This window comes from Littorina saxatilis, linkage group LG4 (assembly GCF_037325665.1).
Source record: "Littorina saxatilis isolate snail1 linkage group LG4, US_GU_Lsax_2.0, whole genome shotgun sequence".
Classification (NCBI taxonomy): Eukaryota; Metazoa; Mollusca; class Gastropoda; order Littorinimorpha; family Littorinidae; genus Littorina; species Littorina saxatilis.
In genome coordinates this window covers 36041544-36060927 of record NC_090248.1, presented here as the reverse complement: position 1 = coordinate 36060927, position 19384 = coordinate 36041544, and the positions used below count along the sequence as shown (strand labels likewise).

Sequence of the window (19384 nt, the reverse complement as noted above, 5' to 3'; positions counted from 1 at the left end):
AGGTACACTGTCTTCTAGTTCTAGGTCCGAGAATAAGAATGTTAGTGTTGGAACTGTATATAAGAGCTCTAGCTCTAGGAGTGAAAAACGTTAAGCTGTTCATTGAATTGAACTTGAACAAGTTGAAGAATTCAGCCGTTTACATTTTGACTGACTGAAGTGTGTGTGATGGGGGACTTTACTGGCTCCCCAAATACTTCTTGGCCCGGGGATGGACAGGGTACCGGAGACAAAGACTGTGAGTTGTTCGAGCGTTTGAGAGATACTTTTAACTAAAGTAAACTAATCTTTAACTAAACGTAATATTAGAGTAAGTTAATTTAGTTCCAGAACCCCCGCCCTCTCAAGTCTCACCGGGCCGGGCCAGAGATGATACAACTGCAGTTCTCTCTATGGCCGGTCTCACACAATTTCATTCAAACAATTAATATCGTTTCAGTTTCTTTGATCAGGACAGTTTATTTGTTATACAGTTTGTATAAATTATATTTATCCATCTGTGACTACATGCCGGAATGATGAATCCTCTTCCGTTGTCGCATATAATGGTTTTGCATCACTTAGACCTCCACTCTCTGAAGGGAAGGAGGACAAGGGGTGACCCGGCTAATACAAACATATAGCCTAATTATAAATGGGGTGGATGATATTGACATGCACAAAATATTCACATTCAAGCAGACAGACAACACCAGAAACAGCCAGGGAAAAATCTTTGTTCAACACTGTAAGACTAACAAGCGCAAGTTTTCGTTTTCTCATAGAGTTGCTAACAATTGGAATGCACTACCCGCTAACATAAAATTCGCACCCACAGTAGACGCCTTCAAAAACTTCTTGGACAATTCTCCAAAATTTCTTAACCTTTTTTACGACTTTGATTGAAAGCATTGAAAGAATAGGGATTTAGGCATGCAAAGTATCTGACAAAGAAGGGGCACCAATAAGGCCTCGCGGCCTTCGGCTAACAAATATAGCCGCCCCTATATACTACTACTACTACTACTACTACTATCACCACTTCTTTGAATATCCAATCAGAGCAAAGGAGACACTGAGCCGGGCGTTTAGTCACTCTCGGTTCTATTTTTGCTAGGTTACGAACAGTAAATAAACAAAATCAAATCTTTGATATAACAAGGTATTAGCCCTTGATAAAATAAGAATAATTTTTGTATTTCCTCTAGTATTTTACCAATTGTGTTTGGGGTTGTGTTTTTGTGGTTGGTTGTGAAATTTTGTCAGGATGTTGCTAAATTTAGAACGCTGTTCGTTCAGTGCATTTTGTGGCGCACTTCGCATGAGCAATGAATTTTCGGTCTCAAAGATTTTTCCATCAAACGACAATTGGCCACAAGTCTGGTTATCATATATGTGACGAACGAGTGTTAGAACATCATAGATTTAATTGGGACCAGAGAAAAGAAGTGAAATAATGCCGAAGAACAACAAGAAGCGGGGTAAGTCGATGGCTTGTTCGCTGTAATCTGAACAAATATGGCTCGTGTAGACCCACGTGTGGCGGTACGTATATTTTTGGCCATATGGTCACCGCCCAGTCCATAATAGTCCAGTTTCTTAACTTTGTGAGAGTTATTTGGATGTCCTAATTGTATTTTAATCGATATGGGTGTTACAGGCGTTTCCAAGCAGCAACATGTCTTTCACATTCTTTCTTTCCGCCGACATTGAACAACCCAAGAGCATTGCATCAACACAGACACGATGCCGTAACATATCTTGTTACGACTAACGACGAGGAAATGTTAGCATACATACTTTCAGAAACTGTGTAAAACGATCGATCTATGTTAGTAAGTGAACAAAGATGGTTTGCTTTGTTTGTCTCGCCGCCCTAGTCCGGTTTTCGAAAAGGAGGTCACCGTCATGTGTTCCACTGCCATTTTTCCCTCACGCCCTGTAACCTCAAAAAAAGTTAGAACGTTGACCTCCCAGTTGAGTTTATGACAGGTCGCGGGAATTTAATGACAAGTTGCCCATATGGTGCCTTTAATGGTCTCTAGACATACAGTGAGCTTGCATGAAAACATCCGTTTTCCATATTATGGTGACCTAAGCAACTCTCATGATAGTTGATACTTTTTAGCAAAACCAAGTTGAACTGGAATGCCTATTTATGGCTTTTGAGGACAACCAAGTAATATACCTAATACGTATTGCAGGAGGTCGAAACAGAAGCCATATGTTTCAAAATTGAATGTCAGCAAGTTCGATTTGTGTTGTTCTGCTTCAACATTGTCACTCAAATGAATGTAATCTGAGATTACTTAAGATAATGTCTTCAGGAAGGGCTACTAGTACTAGTGTGAAATCAATGAGTTCATCACACAAAGATTCTAAGTTTAAGAAATGTGTTGGTAAGTTTTAATGTTTCCTGTCAGATTGTGATCAGGTACACCAAAGTGATTTTTGAAGTTAGGATATTATTTTCAAAGTTAGTATTTTCTGATAGATCTTTTTATTCTGATTCCAATGGTACCAAAATCATTTGTGTATGTCAATTAGAACGGGACCTTCAACATCCAAGAAATTGGATCCGGTCCCCCACGGGAAGAAGAAGAAGAAGAAGAGAACCAAAGTTATGATTTTTTAATCATTTAATTTTAGCGCGCGCTTTTAGGACACTTTACAAATTAGCAAATTAGGCAACTTTGAAGGACAACACTAAAGCAACCAAATGCATGATTTGTGTCAATTTCACTTTTATTACTTCTACTGAAAACATACAACAAGCCTAAATTTTTTGCAAGGGACCTGATGTCAGGAAATGTATGAAATCATCTCTCAAAAACTGCAAAACATGCGATTTTACTAGGGATTTAACAGATACACAGCATAACGCACAATATGCTACTTTGGCATTTTTCATAACTTCTGTTCTAATTCACCTACAAAAACGGTTTTGGTATCATTGGAATCAGCATTAAACACTGAACTCAACTAAAGTACTTAAAAGACTTGAAAACATGAAATATGTTTTTGTATTTATTACATAATACATTTTGTAATAGCGACATAACGTTAGATCATTCCTCACCACAGTAGTTGTTGCCATTCATGTTGGATTGTTACACAGGATAATGTGACAGGCTAACAGTTTATTTAATGAACATTTTCTTGCTCAAAAGTTCTGCTTTCTTCATGTTTTGATCAACAAACAAAAAAAACAAAAATTTGAGTCTCCCCCCCCCCCCCCCCCCCCCCTTCCTGAGAAAAAAATCAAATCCCTTAGGCTGTATAGTGTATAGTGTATCTAATCTCCTACAAAGTCAAAGGTTGGTCATTCTGTCTCCATCCTAGGCCTACATCTCAGGGATGGTCTCAGCAACAGCAGTAGGCCTACTCTGCTGTCCGCTTGCCGGCAGACGGAAAATTTGCGAAGGTCACGTGACCATTAAAAAATGACATTTTTGGCAACATATAGATGCAATACTCAAGTAAAAAGTTGCGTAAACAATAATACAACATATTCCCTACAAAAGCAATGTAAAGTTACGCTGCATAGTGTAAAGGAAGTTAATTCACAAGTGAACTTTACCACCCTACCCCAGCTCGCTTTTCATCGATCTCTTCAGGCAGACAACCACCATTTTCAAAGACAAAATATACGAACAAAGTGTTTGTTTTGGGGCAAAATAACAACGCAAACAAACAAAATATAAGTTCAATCTGACCAACAAGCATCTCCCATGTGAATGGGGATGAACAACTGGACGGATCGCTGCATTGTTGTGGTGACGGGTCACGCTCGGTCACTTCGCCGCAGGCAGCCATTGTGGTCATTGACCCGACGTGAAAACTTTCACACTTCACATCTTTGATCGGGCTACACGTCGCGTGAGTGTCGAAACAAGTTAAACAAACTTGACAGTTTTGAAGAAAAAGGTGCGTTCTTTCACATGGTGGGCTCCTTTCGATGGTATTTTCAACAAATCAAGTAGAAAAAACGCGTAGTAGTTTTCATTCACAGATTTTACTTGTAAAGCGCGCGAGTATGGATCAATGAATTATACGGAAACGAGGCTCACAACCTCCTCTTTCATTCATTGGTGGTTATTTTTAGATTTGATGATCTCACCCGATGCACTTTGGAGAGAAGTGAACCTACCCATCGTAAAATTGACCGGCCCAACCGCGGGAGCCATCTTCGCTGCGGCACACACATCACTTTTTCAAACTACGATTTCCCCAATTTCTAAGCTATCAAACTAATAAAGAATAGAACAGAATAAAAGACAAAAGAATAAACTTTCACCCAGTATAAATTTTATTTCATCCATCGCCATACACACAGAGAAAATAGAGGAGAAAGATAGGGTAAAATTGGGGAAATTCCACTCAGCGGACAGCTGATTGACTGACTTTGGTGTACCTGCTGTGATGCTGGTGTACAGTGGTTTATAGTTTTACATGAGTTTGTGATCACAAATCATTGGTACACTGTCCTGATTATAGTTTTTTTGTATGTGGCATGACAACATTGAACAGACCCTGTTCCTCTTTTTTCTCCTTATTACGTGTATTTACTTGATTTTTCTTTCAGTAGATACAGGGTTCGTGTAATTTTTCCCAGAGTGTAAAATTACTAAAGCTTTCCTCCGAGCGTAAAAAGAGTATTAGTTATTACCTTGAAATTGGATCAAATTGTTTATTCACTGTGCCAGAGCATAAAAATTGACATGTGAGTTGTGACTATTGTGAGATTCTAGAATGTTCTCATCTACATTCAACAGTACAGACAACTTCGATTTGTTAATGTCTGTCCGTGTCAGTCGAAAGACACCAATGCCTAGCGAGCATACCACTTACTAGAGCTAAAGGGGTCTATGTCGACCAAAAGAGTGGGATTCCCTGTAGGTGGAGTTCCTATGCTTGGCTAAAATATTTTTTAAAAAAGCTAGAAAAACATCATTCTATTGATGTCGCCAAGCATCGCGTGACTTTCAGCGAGATCAGTGAAATTCTACAGGAACTCCCGCCTGTGGGAATCTCTGTATACAGGGAATCCCCATACAGTAACTCCACCTACAGGAAAATCACACTCTTTTGGTCGACATAGATCCCATCAGCCTTACTTGAGTGGGTCGAAACACAAGCCATATGTTTTAAAATTCCGTCGCGATATAACCTTCGTGGTTGAAAACTACGTTAATCACACCAAATAAAGAAAGAAAGAAAGTTAAAATTGAAAGCCAGTAAGTCCTGTTTGGGGTCAGACTTTTATAGGTGTTTTTCTGTAGTGTAAAGTGATTACACATTTTTGGGGACATTTTGACCGATGCATCTTTTGAATCCCAAGTCGAATTGCCCTCTTTGTCCGGTGACAAGCCTCATAGCTGTCCTGTGAATGTAATGGCAGATGAAGTATCACTGCCCCTATTTTCGCATGCGAATCTTCCCTTGCACTCACAGAGACAGTGGAAGACTTTTTTGGGCTAAATTCTGTCTTTTGTGGTTCGGCTCCAAGGGTACCATTCTGGAGCGGTATTTGAGATTCAGGCCCATGATTTCTGATATTCTTACTGAAATTAGTGGCATAAGTCAGTTTCAGATTATTTCTCATAAAATAAAAAATACACTGCAAGTTCTTTAAAATCACCAATCATTATGTTAGGTTGTGTATCTTCTTCGTCCACTTAAAACTTAAAGAGCGATAGTTGAAAATGAAATTCTAGTGAATGTCTTGTTTTGTCTATAAATGAAACCTTCACTAAACTTACTTATTTCTTTAGAAAAAAAATCTTGTTTTACATCCTGTGCCTACTTAATTACAATAACAAAAATTGTTTGTTTTTTGTCCAGGTGCCCAGAAAAAAGGGGCTGGTGCGGCTGGTTCACGGCCACCAACTGATGATGAGAACAGCACTGGGGATAACTGGAGTACGGCCAGTGTTCTGTCCGACAATTCCAGCATCTGTGACTTGGGTTCTGGTAAGCAATCCATTAGTTGAATAGACTCACTGATTCACTCTGTTGTATTCTTTTTATTGACCTGTCCGCGTCACTGTTATTCTGGTGAGTAATGCTGTCGTGGAATGCATATGCGTACACTGAATGGCTGATGCAGTCAGTATCAAGTGATTTTGACTGGTTGTGATGAGAAACATTGCTGTAGTGAGCTTGTACATGATCCAGGCATGGGATTTGGCAGAAGCAAAAAAGGCTGAAATAGCCTAGAGGCTGCCTAGAATTTCTGCTTTTTTAGGGTTTGCTCTTGTATTATTATTATTAATTCTATAATTATGTGTTTCAGGTCCGGAGGTGGAGGAGGTTGAGGACAACTCAGAGCAGGAGAGCTTTGAGGATCGGCTGTGTGAGTGCATCGAGGGACTGCTGTCCAAAAGGTCAGTGTCAGCATTTACAATTACTTTATTTACAGTCATGTTGAAATCCAAAAACGGATAAGACTGCTAACGTTCCAAAATTCAGAATGGTAAGTTAGTGGAACTTTTTATTAATGACAAAACAAAACATTACAAACACAGGTACATGTGATCTTTTTAAGTAGACAGAAATACAAGCACTTATGGAGCAGATATTGAACTTGCTATTTAAACAATTGTTCCCAGTCTGTGGTGAGAACGATGGCCAGTCAATCAATGACATGCTTCTACCATCTGTTGCCATCACAGTGAGAGAGAACTTATTGCCACAGTGTAAATTTAATGTTGTTGGGTGATTTATGTTGTAAACTTGGTTAAATCATTGTCTTACAGGTACGGATATATCCGTACCCACTCAAATGGCTCTATCAGACCAGGTACAGATATATCCGTACACTACATAGTCACTACATTGCATCTGCTCTCATTCAGCACGTATCTGCATTCTGCTCAGACTGTGAGCTTCAGTCGCTTCCTGTAACGTCGATCTAACGCCTGCATTCCAGCGTGTTGATACAGTTTCTGCACAGTTACTACAATTCTGGGTGACCTGCTGCAGCACAGCTGGTCTCAGCTAAAAGAAAATTAAAAAAAACTTGGTGTTAAATTACAGCATTTTAAGGAATATGATTCTGTTTGTTGAATAATTGAGGTCGGCCTGCAGTCATACACATGCATAGATGGAAGTGAAAAGTGTTTCAGCCAGGTGATGAGATTTACAGCTGATGTTTTCACTGTTTCAGGCTTTCTCTAGATCAGTTATGCAAGATTACATTGTGATTGCATGATAGTTGTGCAAAATTGGATTGAAAATTATAGCTCTCTTTTTTTAAAATTTTATCATCTTTTATTTTTCCTGTAACCTCAATCTGTTTAAAAAAAAAAAGGGCAGTGAAACTACCTTTTTTTTGAAAGTGGGATGACCGGATGGTTAGTTTAAATGGGACGGAAATACTGCATGATATGAGACTTGAGAATTATTTTGTGTGTCTTTTTACATTTAGTCAAGTTTTGACTAAATGTTCAGACATGGGATTCTTCCGTAAATTTACGGAATTCCGTAAATTTTTAGGCTCCAGGGATCATTCTTGAGATTCGTGCAAATCCGCTGAGAAAATTTTGGGGTATATGTAGGTATAGACCCAAGTTTTTCGGCCGGTCCGCTGATCGCGACGCTCCATTCCATACTATTCTTGAACGGTTGGTTCCTAAAGCGGTCAGACTGTTGCTGGTCGATCCGTATGCTTCCTCCGAAAACGGCGTATGGCTGTCTAAATGGCGGGGTAAAAAACGGTCATACACGTAAAATTCCACTCGTGCTAAAAACACGAGTGTACGTGGGAGTTTCAGCCCACGAACGCAGAAGAAGATATGTTTGGATTAAAAACACGTCAGAGAGTTAAAAAGAATAGAGATATAGAAAAGCGGACTATCCTCCTCAGCGCAACCGCTACCGCGCTTTTCTGGATTGTTAATTTCACTGCCTTTGCCACGAGCGGTGGACAGACGATGCTACGAGTGTACGGTCTTGCGGAAAAAATGCAATGCGTTCAGTTTCATTCTGTGAGTTCGACTGAGCTTGACTAAATGTTGTATTTTTGCCTTACGCGACTTGTTTGTTTTTGGAAACAGTGGACCTCAACGCAAGAAGTTCCTGGATGGACTAAAGCAGGCGCTCTGTAAGAAGTATCTTGTAGACTTCCTGGAAAAAAGGTAATTTGTGTGTCATTGTGTGTGTGTGCATGCGCTTGTGCTTGCATACGCTGGCAGAAACTTCTTTAAATTTGGGTGTATTGGTGTATGTTTTCATGGGACTCGAAGCAGACTGTGACAAAAGCAAGCAAATACCAGAAAGTAAAAAAAAATTAAATTAAAGAAACGGATAATGAACACTGCTGGTTTGAATTTTCACAATGTTTACTTTTACAAATACAACACACATATTCTGCGTTTTCTTTTTAATTGTTCATTGTATTTTATCACATGTTATTGTCTGATTGGATTTGTGCGCCGTCCTATAACTTAGTTCTTTATTAGGCCTTAAAAAAAAAATAGGTGTGGTTACGGTAACCCGACCTACCCTATTTTTAGGGGCCGACCCTATAACTTTTTATTACATTTGTCAAAAAACAAAAATCACACAAGAAAACGAGTGCAGAAAACGCAATGAAAGCGACAGCGCCCGAGTCGCACACTTATTTCCCTGTCAAGTAGGTTTAATTTGTACACATTAGAAAAAAAAAGAAGAAAAAAAAAGTGATTGCCTACCTTCCTACCCTATTTTTTTTTGGCTATGTTACCGTAACCACACCTATTATTTTTTTTGACCTTAAGGTTAGTAAAGGGAATTGGTCAAACTCCACTCCTGCAAAAAAAAACTGGGAGTTTCAGCTCCTGAATGCAGAGGAAGAAAAAGACAAAATCTAACATTTGCAGCTTCTAAGATACACATGTTCTGTGCCTTTTGCAGGAAGGAGACAGTAGCGGACAGCCTGCTGAAGTGTGTGAAGAAGGGGAAGACAGAAGAGCAGAGCCTTGCGGCACAGTGCATCAGTCTACTGGCCCTGCAGCTGGGCCCCGACCTGGTTCACCTCTACACTGAAATCCAGGCTGTCCTCTCCACAATGCTGGCCGACAACACCGCCTCTGTCCAGACACGCGCTGAGGTGAGGGGCAGGGCAAGCTTAGGCTTTGTGCACACATGGGAACCCAGGCAAATTTCTCCTGATTTTGTAAACTTGATTGTCCAAGAATCAACCCGTCCAGTCAGTGGCGAAAAAATGACAAACAAATTCTTCGATTTCTTTTCTTCACAAGCACATCCCAAAGGCGATCTAGTCTTTGACACAATTGCAAAATTGGGTTCCCAGGCCTATTTATGTGATGAGAAGCATGGTTTCTGTGCAGTATTAGTGGATACGCAACATTGCTGTAATTTCAGTTGAATTAAAACAGTGTTGATTAGATTTGAACGTAGTATGCTGGAGAACGTTTCTCATGTCATGGAATCTCATCAAATAAAAAAAGTTTAGAAGGCAGGAGTCTTCCCGAGTGAAAGGGAAAATAAGGGTCCTTGATAAATGAATTCCTCAAAAAAATAATACGGAACATTTTTGTCAGAATTCCAAGGAATTGTTATTGGACCCCTTATGTGCCTAAGTGGTCCTTGACCCAGGGCCAGTTTTTAGACATCTATGTTCCCTCAGCTGTTCTCCAGCCTGTTATGAGAAAAAGTACTTTTAAATTACATAGGCACTAGTTATGCCTAATTAGTAATGGTTCAAATATTTCCTGACATGTTGTTTGGTTTTTATTACAGTGTGCTTCGGCTCTTGCCATGTGCTGCTTCCTAACGTCCAGTCCAAAACGCGATGATGTGGAGGTAAGATATTGGACAGTTTCTTTGTGCTTTTTTCGTTAAGGCACTGTCAGTTACTCTTATCACCATCTTTAATAATAATAATAATAAATAACTTTTCTATAGCGCGAGTCCCATCAATTGGCTCCAGGCGCTTTACAAATTCATTATAGAATAAACTAGCACAAATCAACAAGCATACAAAGCATACATTTAACTGAGACATAACACCAAGAACCAAAGCACTAAGCAAAACTTAGCGTACAATGTTAAAAGTACACACACACACACACACACACACACACACACACACAGTGAAACATGGGAAGCATAAGACAGGCCTCATCCAAATCTGCTTGTTTTTGTGTTTGGGTTGTACATTTTTGCACACACACAAAAATGGGGGGGGGGGGGGGAGACTAAAAACCCACACATTGTTGAGCACATAGACTTTTTTGTCAAGTGTGAAAGAAAAGATGCAGATACACATGAGTTCTGTTGTGATGAGAAACAATTTTCAGTTTTAAATGATCAGATTTGCTCTTGTAGCCCAAAAAAGTCTTTTTTGCTTTCGTTCAGTTTTTTTAAATTTTGTAATCACATCCAGTTGCTTTGTCTATAGGAGCTGTGTTCAAAGATGGGGATGATGGAAGATGTGTTCAAAAAGGCGTACAGGAAAGCTGACGGCTCCCTGCCGCAGGGCAACCCCCAGATGAGCGTCCTCAACGTGAGCTGTCTGGACGCCTGGTGTCTTCTGCTGACCCGCACCCCGGACTTCTTCATCCAGCGCACGGCGCAGACGTGAGTGTCCTGCCCTTAGCCCTTTACATTTGTACAGTGGTACTCCCCCTTCCTTTTAACAACCTAAAAAATATGAGATTCGGGTCTTAAATAAGTTAAAAAGGAGGGGGCTTAAAATGAACAGTTACTCAGGTAAAAAACCTACTCGTGTCGAGTTTATGCCCCCCCCCCAAAATAATCTGTTTACGGTATCCCGACCGACCCTATTTTTTCGCGCGACCCTAGACTTTTTTTTGGCATTTGGGGGGGGGGGGGGGGGATCTTTTTTTTTTTTTAAATAACGTAAAAATATGGTTTTTTGGAAGAAAAAAAAATCCCGACCTACCGACCCTATTTTTTGGGCCTATGTTACCGTAAACAGACCTATTTTTTGGGGGGGCCTTATGTGGGAGTTGCAGCTCATAAGTGTAGAAGAAGAAGAAGATCCTCCTTTGTTTGGTTATTCTCCATCAAATTTTGGGATAACTGCTTTAACAACAATTGTCAGTAAGAACTGGTGTCACATGACTGATGTGAACCAGTTGATTGGCTAATGGCGTGCGCTAACTTTTCCACAGAGCGTATTCTTCCGCCCTTTGCCTAAGCGAGACTGTACTCTCATCCTCAGAATTAATTAATGACATGTAGCTTATATTCTCCACAATACCAAAATACCATAAATTTCCTGCTTCTCAATTAAAGCAGAAGTGTTTTTTTTCTGACAGATTGCATGTGCCTGTGCCACAGTTGCCACTGATCTAAGAATAGAACCCGCTGTGTCTAATTTTTCCGTTTCGACTTGCGAAGAATCTTCTCATAATTATGCCGTAGCTTATTATCCACATTACCAAATGATGAGTTAGTATACAATTCCCAGCAGCTAACAGAAAACAAGTGTTATTTCGATAACGAACCAGCTATAGATCAGCATTTGTAATATATACGTAGCAGACTAGATTACACTGAAATACGACTGCATCAGTTCATTAAATGAATGGTTTCCGAATTATTACAGGCATGGGAATTGTCCGCCCAATTTTTTTATCCCGCCGAAAATGCAAAAGTGTCCGCCGAAAAAATAAAGGGGGGAGGCACACAAAAAAAGCACCGGTTACTTTGGCCTTTGCACAAAATCCCTCAAACTTTCCGTACTTTGTTCAGGCACTGCTACCGCCCGCCTCAGTTATTGAACTTTTATGTTTGAAAGTAAACCAGATTGCACAGATTGTGTTACAAGTTACATTTTCTTGTTTGTCTCAACAGATCAAATTTTTTTTACAAATTTAAACCATATAATACATGTATATATTTTTTTTCTTCAAAGAAGCAAAAATTGGTACATTTTTGTACTAAAAACTCTGATTCTAAAAACAGAATTTAATGGCAAACTTGGAGCTCAGATGACACCAGATTGCACCATCTGGGTTCTTTGGAGAAAAAATTTTTCCCCCGGACTCCCCTAGTAAGGCTAGGCGCTTCGCGTTATAAATTTTCCGCCTTTTTGAAAATTTTCAATTCCCATGCCTGTTATTATTTCAAGGCAAGAACAATCGGAATTGAAAACGTGTAGGGTTTAGAAGGTCCGTACCATATATAAGACTTATTACCAGCCTGCCTCATGCGTGCAGACTCAGGGGACGTGACGAGCAATTTTTGTTTTTGGAATGCCGCAGTGGTTCGATTGCCCTAGCCTAGCCAGAGGGTACAAAATATCGACCAATTTGACTGAGCGCTGAGGTAGGAAATGAAAACATGGTGGCATATGCGCACGCATACGGAAGACAGACTCAGTATTGGTCTGGCCTTATACCAGTATGGGTATTGGTCACTCTTTTTTAGAGTTGTCTCCCTTGTTACCAAGGGGACGCGTACAGCGTTACCAGCAGTGAGCACTGAACTAGGGTTAATTGCTATATGTGAGTTGGGTAAGTATATTAATCAAATGAAAATGTATTACTAAAATGTTTGATTATATTGTACATGGTTCTATTTTGACAGGCACATCAGCTTGCTGGGCGACTTGCTACGCGGCTCTGACACAGACTTGCGTGTAGCTGCAGGTGAAGCCATCGCGCTGCTGTATGACATGAACCGCTATATTGATGAGGTGAGTCAACTTCACTTTCTGTGCGGCAGTTTTATTCACTCTGCCATTGCTGCTGCAGTTGAGACTGTGGAAAGGCTTTTGGTTTGCTGCTTGAATGCAAATGTCTTAGACATAAGACTTTTACTTTTACATAACTTTACAAAAAATAAATCACAAAGCCCCAGCTGATTGGCTTTCAGTCTTTGTCGTTCATAATAAGCACTAAAAATAAATGTAGAGCACAGCTCTGCTTAATGTTTTAACCAGTAGTTATTTGAAATTTCAGATGTCCGATGTCTGCTTTGTAGTACTCAAGAGCAGTTTGTTTGTTTGTTCGTTCATGGGCTGAAACTCCCACGGCTTTTACTTGTATGACCGTTTTTACCCCGCCATTTAGGCAGCCATACGCCGCTTTCGGAGGAAGCATGCTGGGTATTTTCGTGTTTCTATTACCCACCGAACTCTGACATGGATTACAGGATTTTTTCGTGCGCACTTGGTCTTGTGCTTGCGTGTACACACGGGGGGTGTTCGGACACCGAGGAGAGTCTGCACACAAAATTGACTCTGAGAAATAAATCTCGCCGAACGTGGGGACGAACTCACGCTGACAGCGGCCAACTGGATACAAATCCAGCGCGCTACCGACTGAGCTACATCCCCGCCCCTCAAGAGCAGTGACTCTGTCCCTGTCTTCTCTAGCTACAGGATACATCTTTGACGTCTTAACCTGTTGGTTATAAAAACAAGGAAAGTTGCCTCATGGTGTCGGACGGTTTCTGGTTCTTTCAGTCAGAAGAAAAACAATTCACACACAGAAAAGCAAAATCATAGCCAATCAAGGCATAGTGCTAGTGACAAGATTTGAGAATGGAAGGGAAGTAAGGTCTGTGAATATAGAAAATAACTGTGAGCGAGAGTTGCGCAGAACCTGTTTGTGGTACCTGAGAGAATAAGTAGAGTTGAAATGGAAAAACTATTGGCGTTGTCAGACACAGAAAACCAACTGTTAATTTACACTTCAATGCTCACAGGCACTTCAAGCTCTTACTAGTTACTACCACAGCCCGAGATGCAAATTGTGTATACAGTTTGTTTTTCAGGACTTTGGGTTTGGTGAGGAGGACGCGGAGACGAACGCGCTGTGCGATCAGCTGAAAGAACTCTCCACGGAGAGCACCAAGCACATTGCAAGGAACGCCCTCCGGCGCCAGCGATCCAGGTTCAGGGACATTCTGCAGACTGTCAAGGTAAGTCACAGGGCAGGGGAAGGCAAATACACGGGTGGCAGCAATAGAAGAGAGTGAAGGAAGGATCTGAATAATATGATTTACTATGATTGTGCATTTTGTCTGTCTGACTAGTGCTTCTGTCTTCTGGGGATGAGTGAGCTGAGTTTTGAGCCTTTTGTTCCTGAGGCTTTGCACTTTTGCGCCTTGATTTTTTTCTGCTTTTGGAAGCACTGGAAGAGACAAAACAGTGTTTTTAGAGAAGAGGGAAGAAAGGAGCTCGAACAGATTTACGATGATAGTGCATTGTATTGATTTTGGAGCTTGGTGGTGGCCAGAAAGCATGTTAAAAAAAAATCAAGAATAGCTTAGGAGGTTTGCTTGGTTTTCAGAGCTCAGAAAATTGAATGTGGCTGTTGAGTGTTGTGGTTTCAGTTGTGGGTGATAGAAGGAGAGGGCTCAGAAAGTTGAATGAATGTGACTGTTAGTGTTGTGGTTTCAGTTGTGGGTGATAGAAGGAGAGGGCTCAGAAAGTTGAATGAATGTGACTGTTAGTGTTGTGGTTTCAGTTGTGGGTGATAGAAGGAGAGGGCTCAGTAAGTTGAATGAATGTGACTGTTAGTGTTGTGGTTTTAGTTGTGGGTGATGGAAGGAGAGGGCTCAGAAGGTTGAATGAATGTGACTGTTAGTGTTGTGGTTTCAGTTGTGGGTGATAGAAGGAGAGGGCTCAGAAGGTTGAATGAATGTGACTGTTAGTGTTGTGGTTTCAGTTGTGGGTGATAGAGGGAGAGGGCTCAGAAGGTTGAATGAATGTGACTGTTAGTGTTGTGGTTTCAGTTGTGGGTGATAGAAGGAGAGGGCTCAGAAGGTTGAATGAATGTGACTGTTAGTGTTGTGGTTTCAGTTGTGGGTGATAGAGGGAGAGGGCTCAGAAGGTTGAATGAATATGACTGTTAGTGTTGTGGTTTCAGACGTGGGTGGTGGATGAGGAGGTGGTGAAGATGGGGCGGCTGGAGTCGCTGATGCTGGAGGACTGGGCCACCAAGATTCAGTACAACGCCTTCTGCAATGTCCTCCACTCCGGCGTCAACATCCACCTGCAGGTAAGGCACACTCACTTTTTGTCTATCTTGTCTTTCTCTGCGTCTGCGCGTCCCTTCTCTTCTGTCTTTAGTTCCCTGCCTCTATGGCACGATTACCTGTTCCTATCTTTTTGTCTTTCTCTGTGTCTGTGCTTCCCTCTTCGTTCTTTCTTTACCTGTCTCTTTGGCATATCAGCTTTTACTATCTTTTTGTCTGTCTGACTAGTCGTTCTGTCTGACTAGTCGTTCTGTCTGTCTGACTAGTCGTTCTGTCTGGCTGACTAGTCGTTCTGTCTGTCTGACTAGTCGTTCTGTCTGGCTGACTAGTCGTTCTGTCTGTCTTTCTTCCAGTAGCTTTGGTTTTCATTGTGTGAGTTTCTTTGCCTGCCTGCCTGTCCACCAGGGGCGTCCTTTTATCGCAGGTACCACTACTACTGTGGATAGTTTGTCATCAGTGTCATCCATAGAACTGTAATTAATACCTAGTTAAACGTTTTTTCAGGAGAACGTTATGCTGCGTGAGTTCTTTGGCCTGGGAGCACCCTTGCCTGTGGGAGCCAAACCTCAACACAAGATGACCAAGGTCCAGCGGGTAAGTAGCCTCTGAGGATGTCATCAAGAAAGGGGAAACAAACCCACAATAACAAGTGCGTTATGTAGAGTTATCGGTCTTCTACAGCAAGACAAAGACTGAAAAGTTTAAGGTGTAAATCGCACACTAGTGAGTTGTAAGTTGAACGAGAATTTTGGAAGATCTGACACATGTACTATAACAATTAAATGCAGAGTAGATCAGGCATAGGAGTGTTCAGCCAAGCGGATTTCCCTAATTTTCCTAGCTCTAGTGATCGTTCTTGAGACCCCCTGTTTGCATGATATTGCATCAATTTTTTGTGGGTCCAATTTTGTGATCTCATGCCTGTTTTGTGTCTTTTTTTCTCAGAAATACTACAACAGCTTGGCGGACAAGGCGAGAACTGTGTCCCGAGGAAAGAACCGCGACAAAAGATCTGCCGTCATTGGGTTCTAGGCGTAACCATCAAGCTCCCGTCCTTTTATTTTTGGCACCCGCTCTCTTGTTGTTGACCTTGGAGCTGAGGTTCGGCATTATAACATTACAATGTGAATTATCCGTGTGATAGCACTGAATGGTTGTTTGTCGAGTGAAATGGGATGTCTGATAGAATGAATGCGTGGCTCTGGTTGAATTGTTTGTAGTTAAGCTGGGCGCCAGTTGAACTGTACAGAGCGGTGGTCAGCTGACAGCATGATAGCCCACATTTTGTTCTTAAGTTGTGTGTGTGTGTGATGTGAACATTGAAAAGCTGCTTTTTTTGTTTTTGATATGTCTGGAAAATGTTTGCTTTGCATGTGTATGTTGTCTACCTGACTGACTGATTTCAATTGTATGTACATAAAGATATTTATTTCATGCTCAGATTCTCAAGTTGTGTCAAGGGTACTCGGAAAAAAATTAAATGACATTACATCAGCACTTGACACCAGATTTATCCCTAATGTGAGACAAACGACACTGTGTGTGTTTGTGTGGGTTTTTCTCTTGGGAAAATGACACTCTTTCCCCCGGATCTCATAATAATGGGTTAAGGGTTTTGTGGCTGATGATTTAAGTTTCCGTCGCTTTGACTTGCTGATTCATGGGAGATTTGTTGAGTACAGATCAGTGTACTTCTTTTTGATGTGGTTTCATCTGGTGCGAAGTAACTAATCAGTTGTGAATTTAGTTGATGCTTGGTTCATCTGGTGTGCGTAATCAAAAGGAGTTGTGTTTGATGCATGTAGATATGTACAGTGATGGGGGGTTGAATAGGACTTAAAGGTAGGGTCGCCCTCAAATAAAGAAGCCAGTGAATGTATGTTAGATCAAACCAGGGTTTACATGCTTAGCTGGAAGAATTTGTCAAACATCCACGTTCGTCCAATTTGATTTAAGGTCATCGAGCTACTTTTCAATAGCAAACATACTTGAGACAAAAAATAAAGGAGATAAATCCACAGAGTGTGGGGTCAGAAAAAAGAATAGAAAGAAAAATACTGTAAAAGCAAATACAAGTAAAATTCTAGATGAGAGGAGAATGGGGGAGAGTGCAGAAGTTCTGACTTGTTTAATAACATCCTATACATGTAGCGGTTTAAATGGAAACAGTATGTGCTTTCTGAATGCTGAGATTCTATTTATTAAAGGCAGAGTAAGCCTCCCGTAAACCATCACAGATACGGTCAGGCTTTTACACACAGTACAAACACCCTTTCATTTAAACACTCACCAATTGAGAACATCCTAGGTGCCCTCCGTAAAGAGCGAACAATTTTCAAAGAATTTATTTTTGCGTGGTTTATCTTACCCCTGAGCCATCGTGAACCCGTGTGATCCAGTTTTCCCTTTTCACAATGCAGTCGTCATAGTTAGTCATTTGAATGCGACTCGACGTGAGCTTATCTACAATAGCACGTTTTTTTATGCACGAAACAACGGCTGTGGTTCACAAGAACTCTAGCGATGGCTTTTGACTGTTGAGAGGAACGGCGATTTGCACTGATAAACCGGCCGTCGTCTGCTACGACCCTTGCGTGACCCTGCTTCCGGGCTTTTCTTTTTTTAAACTTTCAAAACTTCGAATTGTTCTGATCTTGTCTTGATGAAAAACGAATTCTTTTATGATTAAAGAATGTTTGTGTAACAAGCTGTCAATTTATTATTTAGATTTTAAAAGTTAGGTCTAGCGCAAAAACGAGGCGCCGTTGTTGTTAACGGAACAAGTCTACGAAAATAAATTCTTGGAAAATGTCTCACGCTCGACAGAAAGCAGCCAGGATGTTCCCGTTCGGTGAGCGTTCAAATGGAAGTATGCTTGTACTGTATTTAGACGCTCGGGGAGCTCTGTGATGGTTTACGGGAGGCTTACTGTGCCTTTAATAAAAGCTAGTCCACCTGGGCTTTGTGTCTCAAGATTACTGATCTACCTGTTTAACGCAGAAATACCTCAGTGTGTTTATTGGGGCAAAATGGTGTGGTTACCGTGCCAACTTGATATTTTACCAGGGTTTGCAATAGCAGAATATCGATCATCTGAATATTGAGATTCCAGTCAATGTTATTTCAAATTGGACATAGATTGTGTGTGGTTGTGTGTTGATGAGTTAAAAGAGATTTGGGCAAGGGCATGTGAAGTAGCATAAAAGTAGCAATAGAATAATTGTTTCAAAAATGTTTTTGAAAGACCAAAGAGTGAATAACAGGTTTTCTAAATTAAGATAGCACTCTGTACGAGAGATTTTTTGTTTTTGATGTTTTCACAGCAGCTGCAAATATTTGATTCAAAGTTAAAACAGCAGGTAATCTTATATAAATTATACTTTTGGGGGTAAAAAGGAAAAGTTTGAGGAACACAATGCCGATCATTAATGTCTTGGAAAGGATATGAGGAAAACACAAAACGGTGTTTGTAAATTGTGTTTGATTTTCCATCTTTTGGCAATATTTTCAGATATTTTTAAGACAGGCAAGCACATTCCATTGAGTGGACTGGTTTTGCAGTGCTGTAAGAAACTGATTTGGACAAATTTTTAGAGGATTTTTTCATGATAAAAATGAAATAGAGGAGATTGCTTATCTTTGAGAGATGTACATCTTGATTTGTAAAATGTATGTGGATGTTTTATTGTACATGGTTTTGAGAGAGGCGTGTTGAATTACAGTTGAACTTTGTACAGTTCTTTGAAAGCTTAAGGGTGGAAACTGGTATGTTTCGTATTTTATTTTATCAGTGTCAGATTATGTCAAGATTTATGTGAGTTTTAGGTAGTGGTTTTGCCATAATATTTTGAGCTAATATTACCATCTATGTGTGCATATTTTGTTTGAGCTCAATATAAGAGATATATGCATTTTCTTTGGTGACAATAAACTGGTTGAAATGACAGATTTGTGCCTTGTTACTCTGTATTATCTTCATTGGAATGACTCGCTTTGATATCCTTTGAAATGAGGACTCGTGCTTGCATGAACTTTTTTTGATCGTTCTACTCTCTCTCTCTCTCTCTCTCTCTCTCTCTCTCTCTCTCTCTCTCTCTCTCTCTCTCTCTCTCTCTCTCTCTCTCTCTCTCTCTCTCTCTCTCTCTCTCTCTCTCTCTCTCTCTCTCTCTCTCTCTCTCTCTCTCTCTCTCTCTCTCTCTCTCTCTGTGTTCTTGGTCTCTCTCTTTCTCTTCACCACACACATATACACATAAAAACTGCTTTGCTTATAAAATAAATTTATGTTAAAGGTCCTTGTCTACATTATATACCGAAATCGCCATTTGACCATTAAAATGCACAGTCTATTATCTACAAATATCAACAATACACCACCTTTCGATCAGGAAAGACGAAGCCAGTGTAGCCGTTTGAACATTCATTGTAGTATTCCAGCGTAGTACTCATA

At 40.5% G+C, this 19384-nt stretch overlaps 1 protein-coding gene across 2 annotated transcripts; it reads left to right on the top strand.

Annotated features, from left to right (window-relative positions):
• Window positions 1-87: 87 nt before the first annotated feature.
• Window positions 88-16994, top strand: LOC138964616 (interferon-related developmental regulator 1-like). 2 transcript variants are annotated; one of them, XM_070336620.1, is made up of 12 exons: window positions 88-238; window positions 5824-5952; window positions 6275-6365; window positions 8037-8117; window positions 8875-9070; window positions 9724-9786; window positions 10385-10563; window positions 12541-12649; window positions 13732-13878; window positions 14829-14960; window positions 15442-15531; window positions 15883-16994. In XM_070336620.1, the coding sequence occupies exons 1-12, from the start codon at window positions 169-171 to the stop codon at window positions 15967-15969; spliced, it is 1374 nt and encodes a 457-aa protein (XP_070192721.1). In that variant the 5' UTR covers window positions 88-168; the 3' UTR covers window positions 15970-16994. The 2 variants fall into 2 exon arrangements, with proteins under 2 accessions (XP_070192721.1, XP_070192722.1); XM_070336621.1 differs by lacking the exon at window positions 88-238 and adding an exon at window positions 1266-1460.
• Window positions 16995-19384: the final 2390 nt, after the last annotated feature.